The following is a 17329-nucleotide window of genomic DNA, read 5'->3' as shown; positions in this document are numbered from 1 at the left end:
CTTGGGGACATTTTCGGCTTTAATGTGGATTGATCTCCATTACTACTGTCTTGTTTTAGTGACGATATTGATCAAGTTGCCTGGCTCACTATTTTCTCGTCCAGTGTTTCCCGACTTTTATTGAGCCAAGGCGCATATTTTACACGGAGTAATACACGGGCAAGTTTCTTTGGTTTTTAGAGCAGCAAGAACCTGAAGGCAGAAGGATTTGAAATCCGATCCTTGCGTCCATTGTTTTGCTCTCTTTTTATCACCCACAACCAAATCAGGATGAGTCATCACCAAGCCATTCACTAAAATTCCCTGAGGATGTTTTGGCTGGTCTACCAATTTTCCAGGCAATTAAAGTAATTGATGACAAAATGTCTTCTAAGAAAATCTGAAAGGCCCAGTTGCAAATTGATGCCCGAAGAAAGAACGTTAAATTAGTAATTTTAGCATCTAGTCATCATCTATTTTTTTGTTAAATATTTTCCATTAACAGTAGCACTGCGTTTTGATTGGACATAATATCAAAGATGATGTGTGTGAGAACATTTCGAAAAGATTATTTGGATGTCTCCAATGTTCTTCACAGTTCGACAGTATTTGACATCTGCTCCAACAGCTGCTCTCATCTGGACACACATGCACTCCACTTCTGGTTCACACGTTTTTCTTCTTTTTTTTTTTCATTTCTATGTATCTGTGTTTATATTTTCGTGGTAGTGCACCTGTTGAAAAATAACTCGTCCCGCTCGGACCAGACTCGGAAATTTGACATTTCATGCTTCTTATGTTCAGTATGTGTGTCTGATGTTTGCCAGACCGTCACATGTTCAGAATTGAATATATAGTATAAATATAAATACCGTATTTTCCGCACTATAAGGCGCACCTAAAAACCTCAAATTTTCTCAAAAGCCGACAGTGTGCCTTATAATTCAGTGCGCCTTATAGTGCGGAAAATACGGTAAATATTTGCTGTATTGTAATTTTTTCATTCCAGGTTTATTCCCGGCTGTTTTGAACTTGGCGACCATGGCGAATATTACAGCCAACGCAACATGTGGGCTATCTGGGCCGGAGATGTTCTGTAAACTAGTAGAACATGTACCAGGTCAGCCTATAAGAAACCCACAATGTCGAGTCTGCAATCAGAACAGCGCAAAACCATTTGGTAAGAAAGACTCTCCATCTTGTATTTTCCCAAAACAAATTTCTGGAGGACTACTGCTATATTTGTCAACAGAGCGCCACCCGATCGAATATGCTATCGATGGGACCAACCGCTGGTGGCAAAGTCCGTCCATCAAGAACGGAAGGGAGTACCACCATGTGACGATCACGTTGGACTTGAAACAGGTACAAAAGAAGCAAAACTGAAATTGTATCGCTGACAATTCCCATTTAGCTCTTTGGAAGTTGGGGTTATTTTCAAAACAGCTTTTAAAACCAGGTCATGTACCTCTTTTGTCCTAGTCAAGCTTCCATAGAGTGCCACAGCTTGACAATCGATTATAACAGTTGAGTGGGGGCTTGACGATAATCATCATCTTGCTCGGGTTCTTTAAAAAGCTTTTTAATGCTAGACACGTTGTTTCTCTTAGCGACCACCTTCTGAGCCAAGAATAACGCTCTTATTTTTAAAAGGCCGCATTTTTCTGAGTCATATTTTAGATCATGCTTCGGATATTGTTAATTTAGATGGATGTTTTTTAGATGGATTTTTTTCTGTCTATAATATCAACAGCCGCAACTTTTCTAAGACTGCTTAAATCAAGCCATTACTTTCCTTTATGGTCATTATAACATCACATTTTTGTGAAATTTCGAACCACTTCACAATTCTGGTAAATTGCGGTTATTACGGAAATGATTCCTGGAAAGTTTGATGAATGTGGTTTAATGATACACTGATTGGCAGAAGGCGGGAGCTGAAGCTTTCAGAGCCATCAGGATTGTGAAAGCAGCTGTCAATCAAAGTACTTTTAATATCCACACATTATGAATACCACAATACGCACTTTGCTTTTCTGCGATCTCTTCATTACTAAAGCAGATGTGGAAAAAAGTAATAAAACCAGTTCAGAACCTTATTTTATTTTTCCCACATAGTACTGCAACATTCGAAATGTTGAAATGGCAATAAGACGACTCCGTGGTGAATATCTGCTACTTCCTTGCCTGCAACTTTGCCAAGGAATAAAATTAGTTACGTCAAGAAGCGGGCCAGAAACGTCTTTATTAGTCCAGTGAGATGTTAACACATTTCCAATGACTGTAAATTTCGAGGGCTTGTCTTGTGGCAGATGCACCTGTCAGCTTGTCTCTTCTTTTTTTATGTTAGCATCCCAGAACTGATTTCGCTTGCATAACTGTTCTGAGTCTCATAATTAAGTCTTTTTAACGATTAATTCGGATTTTTACTATCGTGTGTCTATCAGTGGTACGTCAGCAACAGATGTTCCTCATCCGAAATTGTTTGTCTGAAGATTAGAGACATAACATGAATTCCTAACAGTTTGTTTAATGGCAGGCTATCCTAAAATACTGGATGAAGACCTTAAATGGTCAGCTGGAGGAGTAAAAGAAATCCTTGAAAGAGCTCGTTTGGCACGTGCTTTGTGATAATGAAACGATTGCTAGATTGTCATCTGAATATGAGCAAATTTATTGTTTTTGGAGAATCCAGATGTGAGGTGTTTTCAAAGCAGTTATCTGTATTTGGGGAAAACTTTGTACAAGACGTTCTAGTATGCAATCTTTTTTTATGTCCATCCTTCCAAGAAAACATTTTTAAGGTCCCATGTCACTGATATTAGAGGAGAGAGCCAGACAATTTTTTTTTTAGTTTTAGTTTGACCCAAACATGTTTGATGGTTAGTTTTTACTTGATTTTATAAATAAATATATCTTAATGTTTTTGGTAGATTAAAAATGGAATTAAATACCTGTACAATTCAATCCGTCCACAGTAGCAGTTTTAATGATAATTTATTTCTCATTTTAATATTTTACATGTTGACGCCATGTTAATTCATGGACTTGGAAATGAATCAAAGCTTACTCTGATATGAATACAGCACATGTGAAAGTCACTCTTTTGTACGGTGTATGAGTAACTGCTATCAGCTTACTCTGAAATGTAACACACACACACACACACACACACTGCTGCCCACATCAAAAGATGACTCTCATTGAATTGAGTTTAGACTGTTGTGTATTAACCTACCGTATTTTCCGGACTATAAGGCGCACCTAAAAACCTAGAATTGTCTCAAAAGCCAACAGTGCGCCTTATAGTCTGGAAAATACGGTACTTATGGTGTTGACAACATTGAATGAGCATTTTATGGCTACATTTTTTCACCACCAGTAGACCTTGGAGAAAATATATCCTTAATCGAAAGCATTTATGTGGTGTGGAAATGGTTATTGGGCTTCCCCCATTTTCTTAAGTGAGACATATCTGTAATCATCCATATGTAAACACAAGTATGCTTCAAACATCATTAATCTTCTTTATATTTTCAGGTTTTTCAGATAGCTTACGTGATCATTAAGGCTGCCAACTCGCCTCGCCCGGGTAAGCGTTGCATTGCATCATCATTATTTAAAAAGCACTATTTTGGACCACAAAAAGATTTACGGGGAAATAGTTCATATTCAGCATATATCGTCATTGCCTTGGGAATACGATGAATATCTTGAAAATATTTCCTTCTGCAGGTAACTGGATCTTGGAGCGTTCAATAGATGGCGAGACCTTTGAACCGTGGCAGTTCTTCGCTCTCACAGATACCGAGTGTCTAACCAGGTTTAACATGAATCCGAGGACGGGACCTCCGTCATACACCAGAGATGATGAAGTTATCTGCACATCTTTTTATTCTAAAATTCACCCTTTGGAAAACGGCGAGGTAATTTTATCTTTGTAGTGGTCATCTTAAAGAGATGAAAGATTAGCATATTCACAATTAGATTACAAAATGAAATAATTGTCTTTGTTTTTCCGAGCAGGTCAGGCGGAGGACATTAAAAAAAAAAAAATCAGTGTGATGATTAAAATGGTTATTTCAAACAACGTTAGATTATACATAAGTGAAATGTTTCAGACGACAGTGGTTGCTTATTTATATGTATATAAAAAAAGATGTTTATAATTGTCTTGCTGCAATTATGTGCGATGCTAAAAGTGGAATAATAACTGACATTAATGAACTGAAGGATGCACACACACACACACACACACACACACACACACACATTTGCAATACGGGCCTCTAATTGTATTTGCCTGTCTGGATACATGTGCACATTGTGTGTGTGTTTATCCTGTACATGTGTGTGTGTCCTGTGGGAGAACACTGGAGGGGAGGGTGTGTGTGTGTGTGTGTGTGTGAGCGAAGAGATGTCAAGAGCCGCAAGTAACGGAGGAGTCTGAATGTGCCGAGTGTGTGCGTGCATGCTTGTGGTTGACAGCTCCCGAGCCGTCTGATCACAGTGCAACTATAATGAGTCACACACACACACACACACACACTCAGTGTCACTCATAACACGTTCACACCTACACAGCAATCTTCCAAGTGTGCAGCTTGCACCCATCAAGTACCTCCCCCCCCTCCCCATTTCCCTCATTGCCACACACACACACGCACACACACACACTTTTGGCAAAATTGACGATTTTTTGACAGATGCCAAATGTTGTTTTTGGCCACATTAGTAAGATGGGCTGACAAAAGTATCTTGTTGACGATGCTCTTAATGGACATCAATAAAAAAAAATATATATACCATATATTTTGAATTATGAAAACAGTGCTAACCCATAAATAAATCATCTTTGCCTCGCATAGATCCACACTTCTTTAATCAATGGCCGTCCCAGCGCGGATGACCCGTCCTCGACCCTGCTTAACTTCACCTCGGCCCGCTACATCCGACTGGTGCTTCAGAGGATCAGAACGCTCAACGCCGACCTCATGACGCTGACCCTACGCGACCCCAAAGATATCGACGCTATCGTAACGAGACGGGTGAGAGACGGAAAACAAATCAGTTTGAATGTTCTCGTATTTATGAATGTTGTTTCTCCGCAGTACTATTATTCCATTAAGGATATTTCAGTGGGAGGGATGTGCATCTGTTACGGTCACGCCAAGGCCTGTCCACTCAACAGAATTACCAAGGTAAACTTCTTCTTCACATGTCAAGAAAAAAAACTTTTTTTTCCCACAGGGGACTCAGGTGTTGTGTGTCACGTCATTTCAAAAGAGTGTTTGAAAGCAGACACCTGATCTTTCACGATTTGTGCCCTCTTGACCTGTGTGTGTGTCCTCAGGCTTCATGTGACGGTTATGTTACACTCTCACTCGCAAGTTGATGATGTCATTGAATTCATCTGATGTTATGCAGTTCCAGTTTATTTGAGAATTTTTTCACCACAGCTTCATCCTAGAGAAATATTTCCCTAAGGGGAGGGGAGGGGGGGTGATCAATGCATATATTCAAATTTTTATGCATTGGTCCATAATTAATTATGATTAATTTATACATAAAAATGTACTGAATTAATTTCCATCACAGAATGCATAACTAGCATTACAGTTAATTATTGGGGAATATTTTAAAAATGATTTAATCATCACTAAAGACAGTTATATTTGAATAGGCTATATTTTATGCCGTAGTTTTCTTGCATTAGTCTCCCGCTTAAAAACAGTTCCATGAACTGCTAACCTGTATTTCATTATTCATAAATAAATTAAATATTTATAAATTATATTATTATTATTATTATATTTATAAATTATTTTCTATTCTTATTTTCTTTTCCAACTTGACTGTTTGGGATATATTTAATTCTTCTACACGGTCACCCATCGTCGCAATTAAGGCCCGGGCAGATGTTGAGAGGGCAGACACGATTGAGACCCGCGAACTGATTTGTCACTGATTGTCCGCGGAACATCTGCTCCGCATAAAAAGCAACCCGAAGCCAAAAAGCTGCAACGTTTTGCCTCAGATAAAAGTGAGGGGGGATTCCCAGTCATGCCAAAATAACCAAACTTGGCCCGTGTTGTGCTATTGTACTCGTTTCAATCTGGCAGCTTCTCCTCATCAACCAATTTACAGCAAGTACTAAATTGAATTAGTAAGCTTCCAAATTGGCAGATGTCGTCCATTCGAGTATGGTCCTCCAACTGTGTTATGATTTTTTTCCTCTCAGGAAGGTGCTAGTGAAGCCATTTGTTACCAGCTGATAATGTGGAAAGGAACACAAGACCTTTTTATTGCTCTCCCTTGTGAATACATTATTATGTGATAGGCCACTTACAGATTTCCCGTAATTACATTTTGCAGCCGTCTATTTGAACATTTAGTTGATTGTTGTTGAGCCACATGAAGCCGTGTTTTTATTTGCTGGATGAAGATACCTGATGCTGAGATCTTCACAACGAAATATTTGGAATATTTGATTTCTTATGCAGAAGTTTAGCTGCGAATGTGAACACAACACATGCGGCGAGAGCTGCGATCGTTGTTGCCCTGGTTACCACCAACAAGCCTGGATGGCCGGCACCTTCGTCACTCGACATGTTTGTGAGAGTAAGTTGGAATAAAAATCTTTTTTTTTTTTTTTTTTAATGGTATCTTCGGTCAGTTGATCATGCAAAAAAAATTGAATTTATGATAAATTTTTCCAAGAACCTCGTCATAATTCTAGCAGCAATTATATCTAACTGGAAATGATTCACGATTCGATATTAGTGACCTCATTTATCAGAAAAGAATGAAACCAATATAAATATGATCCAACTTTTCACCAACTCCTTCTGACAACACCGCTGATCAGTTATGAAAAGGAAACAATCAAGTGGATTGTGTCACCACCTTTCCAATCCTTTTTAGAAGTGATCAAAAGCTGTGGGGGGAGGGGGGGGGGATTGAATGGCAGCCCACGGGGGTGCCGGTGTACAAGAGATGCTATTGCCAGATGTAATAATCTGGCGGTGTTAAGATGCCAAGCGCGAGATCAAACCCAGAGCGTGGCCCTCCATCGATTTCGAGATCAAACCGGCCGTTCTCTTCCCCTTTGCTATTATTCCATCAGTGGCTTATCGAATCTACAGTGCGGACCTGCTAATCATCTCAGATGTCTGCATTCATGTAGAAGCCAACTACACGGAGAAGTTGTTTTCCTCACTCTACTTTTTATGCAAGAACCACACGCGAGACAGTTTGCCCATTTTACGCTTGCAAGCGGAGAAAACCAGGGCGATCATGGTTTTGGTGAGGAGATGAGGTCAAAGGTCAAATGACATTTGCAGCCTTTATAAGACACGTTTAGAACTTGTCATGTATTTGAAACCAACTTTTTTTTTGCTTGCTTTGCTTTTTTTTATCTCTAACACTTTGAGCTTTATCGACCACATTACCGTTCCAGAGGGACTGCTGGTTGGAAGCTAATGACAAAACACATATGCATGGAAATCAGTCTTTACATCCCTTCAACAATGTTCTACAGTGCTTGTCCTGATTAGGGTCATGGGTCAGCTGGACCCTATCACAGTTAATTTAGAAGTGGGGAAATCCTTGGAAGGGTTGCTAACCATTTGCAACTTAAAAGTTGAGACGTTCCAGCCCATGAACAAAACAGAACCATGAAAACTACCATCCTTTTAGTTTTGCGCAAACAGAAGATTTTATAAACAAAAATGTTCCTCTTTTTGGATCATTAAATCTTTGAATGCACCAACAACAAATCAATGAAGAGAATTTGTGGAAATGTGTGGATTGATAGTAACTAAGCATATACAAAATCAATAAGACATATTTCCAGAAATAGACGACAAGCAAAATTGTTCCGCTTGCGAGCAGACTATTTAGAATTCACAAATCATCTTTCCGGGTTGTTTATAATGCCGAAAAGTGTTAATAACTTCTGTTCTTACTTTTAGAATGTAACTGCCACGGGAAGGCTGACGAATGCTACTTTAATCAGACTGTAGCTGACCTTTCGCTCAGCCTGGATGTCCAAGGTCAGCACCGAGGCGGTGGGGTGTGTATTTCATGCCGTGACAACACGGATGGGATCAACTGCCAGACTTGCGTTACCGGCTATTACAGACCTGCAGGAGTAAGTAAAGTCGAATTTCAATATTAGCTTAGGTGAGTCAATGACTTCATATTCATCGTTTTCGTTCTGTCGAGGTGGACGCCGAGGATGACAACCCTTGCGTTCCTTGCTCGTGTGACTCGCATGGTTCGATTGGTCAAAGTTGTATTGAGGATGCAAGCAAGGCGACGTCTTGTAAGTAAAAGAAAAAAAAAAATCCTTGAAAAAAAACATCTGTTGGTTGATTTATAATATTTTATTGTGTGCAGTGTGTGATTTAAAAAAAAAAAGAAAAGACTCAAGTTAAGTAGGTGAAAGCATTTCTATTGGGATGTTTTCAAGTCCACTTTTTTTTTTTATAGCAAAATCCAAATTAAATAGTTAAGAAATATATATTTGTATAACTCGCTTTCACAAAAAAATTCATATTTAAAAAAATAATAAATTCTGGGCCAAACTGTGATTTTTCAAGTTAATTTTTTATAGCAAAATCCAAATTCAATCAAATTGGTTAATTATTTAATAAATATATATTTTTATAACTCTTTCACAAAAAAATCATATTGAAAAAAATATATAAATTCTAGTGCCAAACTGTGATTTATACACTTCAGAGAAAGAACAACTTCACCCTTACTCGCTTGTTTTTAAAAATGTGTGTGCTTGTGTTTGCGTCCGTGTGTTTGACTGACAGCCCAGCCACCAGGGTCATGCCGTTGTAAGGAAGGCTTTGGCGGCCTGCGATGTGACAGGTAACACACACACACACACACACACAGACACACACAGATAGTGACAGGTGAGCTGAACCTTTCAGCTGTTGTCTGTTCCAATTAGTCTTTGGAAATTGCCTTCAAAGTTTTCATTAAAACTTGGAATGATTTACCAACAAGCTTCAATTGAGACGACCTTTTAAGCTCACCAAATAAAACCTTTCTTTTATAGCATTATTTTCCTCACGCGGGCGGAATTATTCAAATTTATTCCGTCACCTTAAATCAGATCATCTTCATGTAAACCAACAATTAAGGCCTGTAAAATAAGCACTGTCGTCAACTCATTTTTAACAGCCAATCGTCTGTCGGCACTTAATTATTCGTAATGTCTCCTCTGAGATGCATGTTACACATGTTTTGCAAGGTCAGCTGTTTATCTATAGTTTAATTTTTTTTTTTTTTTTAATACTCATGTTCATCTTTGGTGTTATTAAATCCATTTATCTTTAGATGTGCAATTGGTTATACGGGCTACCCCGACTGTCAGCCGTGTAACTGCAGCGTTGAGGGAAGCAGCAACAATGACCCGTGTACTTCACCCTGCTTGTGCAAGGTCAAACACACTCCTCACACACACACACACACACACACACACACACACACACACACACACACAAATAAGACTATCCATTACAGTGTGTCAGTTTCTATTCGACACAGTGGCTCAATGCAAACATAAAGAAGTCATAGGAGGAAAAATAGGATGTCATTTCTTTTCTGCTTACATCCTCATCGTCTTTTTTGTTTTTTTCAACAGGAGAACGTGGAAGGAGCAAATTGCGGCCGCTGCAAACTCGGCTTCTACAATCTCCAGCGCGACAATCCCCGCGGCTGCGAGAAATGTTCTTGCATGGGCGTAGTGAGCCAGTGCTCTGCCTCCACGTGGGTTTATCAGAATGTAAGAAATGGCACACAAACTATGATTAGGATTATCTGCCGTTCTGGCTTTCACAAGCAAACATTGTTCTATACTCGGGGTGGGAGGAGGCGGAGGAATCCGCGGCGGGTGCTAAAAGGCGGTTTAGGATCCAAGTGCAGACACAGACAGCTGCTAAGTAAGATAAGTGAAGTTATTATTACACAGAAAAAGGAATATAAAGAGAAACTGGAGAAAGGGATGAACCCGTTTTAGTTGAACAAGCTGGACAGTGTAAATTCAGGACCTAAGAGAAACCAGGAAAAAAAAAAACGAGATGGAACGAGAGGCGAAAGGAAGAAAACAGTCTGACTGACAGGCGGTGATGGGACGAGGGGAACGTTGACAGAATGGCAGCTTCGATTTAGACACTGATAGTGAACGCCTGTTCCAAAGGGGAAGCCAAGGTCAGGTTAATTGCACGACCGATGTGTGGCTGACATGTTCTTCACACCCAAACACATCAGAACTTTTAAGGCCCAATAAGTCTTCCGTATATTATTACTTTTTTTTTTTTTAATACAGGAGAGCACACTGACTGGTTGGTACTTGAGCGGAGATTCTGGACGAATCGTGTGGCCCATCCACAGAGTGACACCTCAATATCTAAGTGTCCACCATGCAGATGTTGCGGAAAGCCTTGGTTCTGCTTACTACTGGAATACACCTGACTCATATTTGGGAAACAAGGTGAGAAGATGTTTTGTCAAATGGAGACATGATTAGACTTGTAACACTTGTGCTGGCAAATAGTCCGTACTTGTGAAGTTGTTCTTCCACAGCCTGTGATGTCATAGCTCGGAGGAAGAGACTGCCGACTGCATTTTATTACTTCGCCGCCCGCGGGCTCCCGGCTTGTCATTTCATTTAGTTGTTCTTCGTTCCCCCGACCATCCTTCCATCCTTGTTTCGTTTTGCGGGCCCCCCTCGTCTCTCTCCAGGACGCCCATTTTCTCAACTCCTGTTCCCTAATCATGCCTCTCGAATCTCCTCTCGGTTCTTTCTCATCTTTAGCCCGCTCACTCTTTTAGAATAAATATCGTTTTGTTTGTTGAACTTCAAAATTTGAAATTCCCTTTGGAGTTTCCGAATAGTAAACGATCCAAGATTCAGCCTGCAAAGCTTTGGGAAGTTTCAATGACACTTAAAATACTTTCGAATTACTAAAAAAAAAAAGATCCTCACCCCTTAGCTACAAAAAATCTCTTGACGTCACACAGCCACCAAAACAATCGTCAACAAGGAAGAGAAAAACAACCCAATAAAGAAAAAGAAGAATCCAGACACATATAAGAAACTTCAAATCAATCATTGTGAGAGTTGAAGACTTGTGGAGTGAAGTTTAATCTATCCCATTGGGGGGAACCCGGGGGCTCTTATGGATTCGGAGTCATTTATCTTCCATTGTCTTCGAGCTGTGTGTGTTCAGATTGTGTATATATCATTGGAAATAAAACATCTTCTCAACTGCGAGCGGCTGTACTGAACTTTCAAGGGATACAAAAAAATACACAACCCCTTATCAGTCCGATAATTGTCTTTTCGAGGCATCGAAAGCAGAACTGATTCATCTGAACATGAGAAACAAATGGCGCTGTCTGCTCTGTCTGTGTGTACACGCTATGAAAAAGTGATTATTTGCTTCAGTCAAGGATCGTGTTACAGAGATACTCCGACTTGACACGCACACACACACAACGTAGTCCCGTTACTTTCGAGCGTGTCATTTGAAGTGACTCGTGTAATGACAAGCTAGCCGTGGCCGTCTAAGTGTATGCGTGACAATTCCCTCGATTCATGCATGACCTGCTGTGTCGTTCCAGTCGAGGATGCTCATTGGCCCGTCGGTGCGCTTAGTGGATGCTTATTGGTCCAGAAAGCATGTTGGGTATTTTATTGCTTGTCTAGGTCCAAGAAGTGCTCATTCACAAGAATGCTTATCTGTCAGAAACAATGGCTGCTGATGACATCACACCATCACAGTAGTCAAGTATACTACCGTATTTTCCGCACTATAAGGCGCACCAGATTATAAGGCGCACCTTCAATGAATGGCCGATTTTAAAATTTTGTTCATATATAAGGCGCACCGGATTATAAGGTGCATAGAATAAATAACTCAACGTTGCTCAAACGTTAATGCAATCGCAATATAGTAACACTCGAACTAGTGAAAACAATATATCAATAACTCAACGTTGCTCAAACGTTAATATCACACAACACACAAACGTGAAGCTTACTTTAATAAATTAGTCCTCATCCACGAATCCATATTGGTCCATATATAAGGCGCACCGGATTATAAGGCACACTGTCAGCTTTTGAGAAAATTGGAGGTTTTTAGGTGCGCCTTATAGTGCGCAAAATATGGTAATTGCTTCCATCCACCTTGTAAAGCTTACTTTAATAAATTAGTCCTCATCCACGAATCCATATTGGTCCATATATAAGGTGCACTGTCGGCTTTTGGGAATATTGGAGGTTTTTAGGTGCGCCTTATAGTGCGGAAAATACAGTAATTGCTTCCGTCCACCTTGTAAAGCTTGCTTTAATAAATTAGTCCTCATCCACGAATCCATATTGGTCCATATATAAGGCACACCGGATTATAAGGCACAATGTCGGCTTTTGAGAATATTGGTGCTTTTTAGGTGCGCCTTATAGTGCGGGAAATACGGTAATTGCTTCCATCCACCTTGTAAACGCACACATTTGCTGTCACTCCAAATAAAGGCGGAAAAGCAGGAATGAGGACAGACACTTGTTGGGAAAGGAGTGACAGATGGAGACAAACCAAATGGATCCTCACTGAATATAAACTCTGCAAAAAACCCGACATTGCCTTTCGTGTCAGAGTATTTAAAGTTAGTGTGACTGTTTGGATCAGATTTATCTTCCAAGCATGGTGCCTTGTCCAATAACAAGGCAAACACAAGGCAGAACCATGCTCCTGTTCGTGTCCCTGTGACAGATCAGTTTGATAAATGAAATCACTTTTTTTTTTTCCTATGTGAGAAAATGTTTATCTGCCAAGATCGCAAGCCGTCGCCAGCTTTAAGAGAATGGATGTGTGAGACATTGGTGTGCGGCGTCACTCCCAATCTGCTCACGATGGCATGAGATGGATTTGCTCCATTCCACTTTCTTTTCTCCTCTCATTCCTTCTTCATTTTTTCACCACTTACATGGCTGAAATGCCGGCCTTACATCAATCACTTTAGATTTGTGCCGCTTTTTGTCAGCCAAATAATTTGCTGTCTCACAAACGCATTTGTGTGTCTGTAAAGTGTGTGCACGTCAGTCTTACGGTCCCCACGGAAAAATAAATCATTACTCCCGATACTATTCAAAAATATATTCATCACTGAAACATAATATACAGTCTAGGAGAATTATGGGATCTCTGGTTTGATGTAGTCGATATCATATAATACTTTTTACAACGCCATATTGAAGTCCTGTACGTTAGAATTTGTCAACTTCAGTCATGGTGGAGTAAATTAAGCCTAAACTAATTTTATGAATTTTATAAGGTTGAAATTAATTTTTGACACGGGCCGCATTGTTTCTCTTGAAGGGTCATTATGATTGTCAAAATGTTCTATATACAACAAAGTGAAAGTTTCGAAATCAGAGACTAGTAAAAACTGCAAATATTTTAAAATATTTTTTTAAAGTGAAGACAATTTGTAATTTTAGTCATGACACAAAGTCGATGCAAAATCTTGGAGGGCCGCGTAAAATTATATGGAGGGCCGCATCTGGCCCCCGGGCCTCGGGTTTGACACCTATGCAGAATACTGTTTTTAATTTTTTTTAAATCATCATCTGCGTTCTTAACGATCTTCCTCTTGCTCAAGTATTAAGTCCTCATAGTGATAAAATCATACGCTTTACAATTCCATATCGGTTGGGTTCATTTATGTAAAAAGATACTTTTTCTCAAGTAGCCGTGCTTTCCTCGTACGTGAACTTTCTGATTGGGGTTCTGACCGTAAGGAGGATACCTTCTTCCTCTCTATTTCGGTCACCAGAGTTAATAACAGGCTTAGTGAGCTCTCAAGGGGGATCGCGCTGATGTCTTTTGTAGCTGCCAGTGTGTCAGTGCCACTATTGTTCTTTTGTTTCGGTCCACTCTAATTCCATTCGCCCCCATGCTTTCAGCTTTTCTTGCTCTTTTCTGCTCCCCACGGTGGCTCTCTTATTTCCTCTCCCCAGTGCAGAGATTCGGTCATTAGGTTGCCATGGCAGAGTCTTTGATTACTTTCCGCATTCAATGGCTGAAATTGAGGAAGTTCTGAGCATTGAACACGATACTCTTTTCCTTCTACATGCTTAGAATTCCTGGAAAAACACTCAAATATATATATATGGAATTTAATGAACTGTTTTATATACCGTATTTTCCGGACTATAAGGCTCACCTAAAAACTTACAATTTTCTAAAAAGCCGAAAGTGCGCCTTATAGTCTGGTGCGCCTTATATATGAACCAAATTCCTAAATTTAAACTGGCCCAAAGCATTGTGTCATCAAATCAATGATAAGTGGCCCGCTGAAGACTATGAATCATGAATCAAAAAGACTATGGATCATCATTTTGTGATGCTAAAGTAATTTGTTGCGTCTGACGTTGAAATAAAAAAAGATAAAATGGAGAATGATTTAATTTGGATTAAAAATCTGACATGATGCATTAATTGTGCGCCTTATAGTCTGGTGCGCCTTATATAAGGACAAAGTTTTAAAATGGGCCATTCATCGAAGGTGCGCCTTATAGTCCGGTGCGCCTTATAGTCCGGAAAATACGGTATATAAATTTTTTCGGGGGGGTTATCGGTTTTATAGTCTTGTATCAGCATTCACACTATTACGGTAATAGCCAATTTGTCGTCTTGTGTTTTGTTGTGTACGTTCACAGCACCACTATTAAGTGCTGTCTCCATTTGATTAGATGGTACATCCATACTGGAGGGCACGTTGGTTAATCGTGAGGGAGATGATGCAACCCCTTCACGCTAGCTCGACAATGCCTTTCAACTATGATTTTACTGCTGTCCAGAGTCCAAATCAGCAAATGGGCTTAGATAGAGAATAAGTGTTAGTCAATAAAATGGTCAGTACAGTGTGTGTGTGTGTTTTCATTCAGCTGTGAAATAGGTGATTCCTCCTCCAGGTCTAAGAATGAGTGCAAAAGATGGAAGAGGTTTATAGAGGTATTAAATCCACTTCTATATCCCCCCTGCAACTTTCCCGTACAGTTTTTTTTTGCTCATCCCCAACATTGTCCGTTTCTATCTGGTTTTATGGCCGTCTTACGCCTTTGTATGACGGTTGAGGTTGCGGAGAGAGGAATGAATTCCGCCATGATGCTGACACAGCGTTGTGCGATCTACCGTAAAGCCGATTTTGTATCGTTGACAGAAATCCTCTTATTGCGTTTATACAGTATATAAAGATTTGTGAATGACAAAACATCAATCACTAGTTGGGTTTACAACTTTGGAACTTTGAGTTAAAATATAGTATTGTGAGCGCTAAGGCTTCATATGCGACATATCCTAATTATTTTCAGAGATGATGATATTCATGCTCCAGCAGTCCACCGTGTCTGCATTTTAATATCAAGCATTAAAGCATGTAATTAAATATTTGTTTTCTTAATGGCTAGGATTTACAAGACATTATTTCTCCTGTTATTGGCATCGTCAAAAATGCCGAATCAGCAAATCCTGCTAATAAACAGACAATGCACGGCAATTGGGAATCCAATGCCAAGATTTTTTTGAGGGATGTTTCAGCACATTGCTTTTTTTTTTTTCCACAGACTTCTTTTTTGTCTTATAATTGAAAAAAAAAATGTGTTTACATTTTTTGTTGTATTTTTTTTCCCCAGCTACCCGCATATGGAGGCACCATGGTGTACACTGTGTCTTACACTATAGATCAGCAGGAACAGGGTATTAGAGTCACTTCAGAGCCAGACCTTATCATTGAGGTAAGTGTTAAAAAAAACAAAAAAATATATTAATTATTATTTCTTCATGGAGTATTTTTAAACGTCTGCTCCCACAATTGTTACTATAACCACTGGATAAGTTTTATTCTCTGGATGCATGCACACGACTTGCAATTTAAATATTTGAGTAAATAAAATGAAATGAAAAACAAAGGTATGGAAAAAGTGAAAGATGTAGAATCAGCTAATGTTATTTAAAGACATGTCAGTGAGCGTGACAGACTGCGAGGAGGAGGAGGAATACAAGTGTCGGCCTTGTTGTCAACAAAAAGCTGCTCGGAACGATGACAATAACCAACCACCTACATGCTGTCAAGCTGCTCGCTGTCTCTCTCTTTGCTGTCTGTCTCTCGGCAGTCAATCCGCCAGACATGCCGTATTTTTCTGACAGTCACCAACAAGCACGCTAACATATGCATTGCAAGCATCTCCGATTCTTTCATACATGGCCATTCATACTCACATTTACTCTACGAAGGATTTAAAGTAATTTAAAAATGTGTTTTGGAGATGTTGGACGACACTGGAATGGAGAAAACCACTCAGACACTGCGGCAGACGTGCTAACCACCGTGGTTCCGCAAATCAAATAAAAAGATAATTACAGTACTTTAATTCTTGTCTTGTGGCCTTTCAGTGTTATGCTGTAATGATAAATAATTTAGTACCTCGATTAACTGTGACACAAACAAAAGTATCATATTTCCTCAACTCATGACCATCACTCAAATTTCTACTATGTACAAATTAGTCACAGTTTGTCAGTTTTGCATTATATTATAAATACCGTATTTTCCGGACTATAAGGCGCACCTTCAATGAGTGGCCCGTTTTAAAACTTTGTCCTTATATAAGGCGCACTGGACTATAAGGCGCACCATTAATGCATCATGTCAGATTTTTAATCCAAATCAAATCATTCTCCATTTTATCTTTTTTATTTCAATGTCAGACGCAACAAATAATAAATAATGATCCATAGTCTTTTTGATTCATGATTCATAGTCTTCAGCGGGTGACCTATGATTGATTTCATGACACAATGCTTCGGGCCAGTTTAAATTTAGGAATTTGGTCCATATATATTTTTTAGGAGCGCCTTATAGTCCGGAAAATACGGTAGATGTATAGATTTTTAATTTACTAACATGGAAAATGAGTCATGTGTTTTTTTTCTAAAAAAAAAACCATGACACTGCCTACTTGAATGAGACAAAAAAATAAAAAATAAATAAAAACATACATAAATTAGGCCACACTTGTCTATCTGCTGCATATATGTCTTTCAATAGTCCATTATTTCCAGTAGACTAGTGTGTTTGAATGTTCTAGATTGCAATTGTAGTTCCTCTCTTCCGTCCCTCGGCCCATAAACCGTAAGCAGCATATGCGTCCACCTCAGCACAACTTCAGCTATCCGTCTCCCTTTGTGCCTTCCATTTCCTTTCTCAATTAGTTGTTATTTAATGGCTTATTGGCACGGCGGGCTCACGTTGTCCCTCCCTT

General features: G+C 39.4%; 2 protein-coding genes across 8 annotated transcripts in view; one reads left to right on the top strand and one right to left on the bottom strand.

Moving 5' to 3' along the window:
- LOC125990272 (regulator of G-protein signaling 6) overlaps nucleotides 1-17329 on the bottom strand; it is a 91155-nt gene that overhangs the window by 10851 nt on the left and 62975 nt on the right. The window lies entirely within an intron of this gene.
- The window catches only part of lama2 (laminin, alpha 2), a 66568-nt gene that overhangs the window by 10442 nt on the left and 38797 nt on the right, over nucleotides 1-17329 (top strand). For all 7 annotated transcript variants that reach the window (XM_049757175.2, XM_049757174.2, XM_049757173.2 and 4 more), the window contains exons 2-15: nucleotides 989-1159; nucleotides 1232-1344; nucleotides 3520-3571; nucleotides 3715-3905; nucleotides 4848-5027; nucleotides 5091-5180; nucleotides 6483-6600; nucleotides 7953-8131; nucleotides 8206-8305; nucleotides 8805-8862; nucleotides 9337-9439; nucleotides 9644-9784; nucleotides 10328-10492; nucleotides 15701-15802. In XM_049757175.2, coding sequence (XP_049613132.2) covers nucleotides 989-1159; nucleotides 1232-1344; nucleotides 3520-3571; nucleotides 3715-3905; nucleotides 4848-5027; nucleotides 5091-5180; nucleotides 6483-6600; nucleotides 7953-8131; nucleotides 8206-8305; nucleotides 8805-8862; nucleotides 9337-9439; nucleotides 9644-9784; nucleotides 10328-10492; nucleotides 15701-15802 — 1763 coding nt within the window. The remainder of the gene's footprint in view (nucleotides 1-988; nucleotides 1160-1231; nucleotides 1345-3519; nucleotides 3572-3714; nucleotides 3906-4847; nucleotides 5028-5090; nucleotides 5181-6482; nucleotides 6601-7952; nucleotides 8132-8205; nucleotides 8306-8804; nucleotides 8863-9336; nucleotides 9440-9643; nucleotides 9785-10327; nucleotides 10493-15700; nucleotides 15803-17329) is intronic.

The sequence above is a fragment of the Syngnathus scovelli genome, chromosome 20 (genome assembly GCF_024217435.2).
Source record: "Syngnathus scovelli strain Florida chromosome 20, RoL_Ssco_1.2, whole genome shotgun sequence".
Classification (NCBI taxonomy): Eukaryota; Metazoa; Chordata; class Actinopteri; order Syngnathiformes; family Syngnathidae; genus Syngnathus; species Syngnathus scovelli.
The sequence above is the reverse complement of the archived record's forward strand: the minus strand, read 5'-3'. Positions and strand labels throughout refer to the sequence as shown.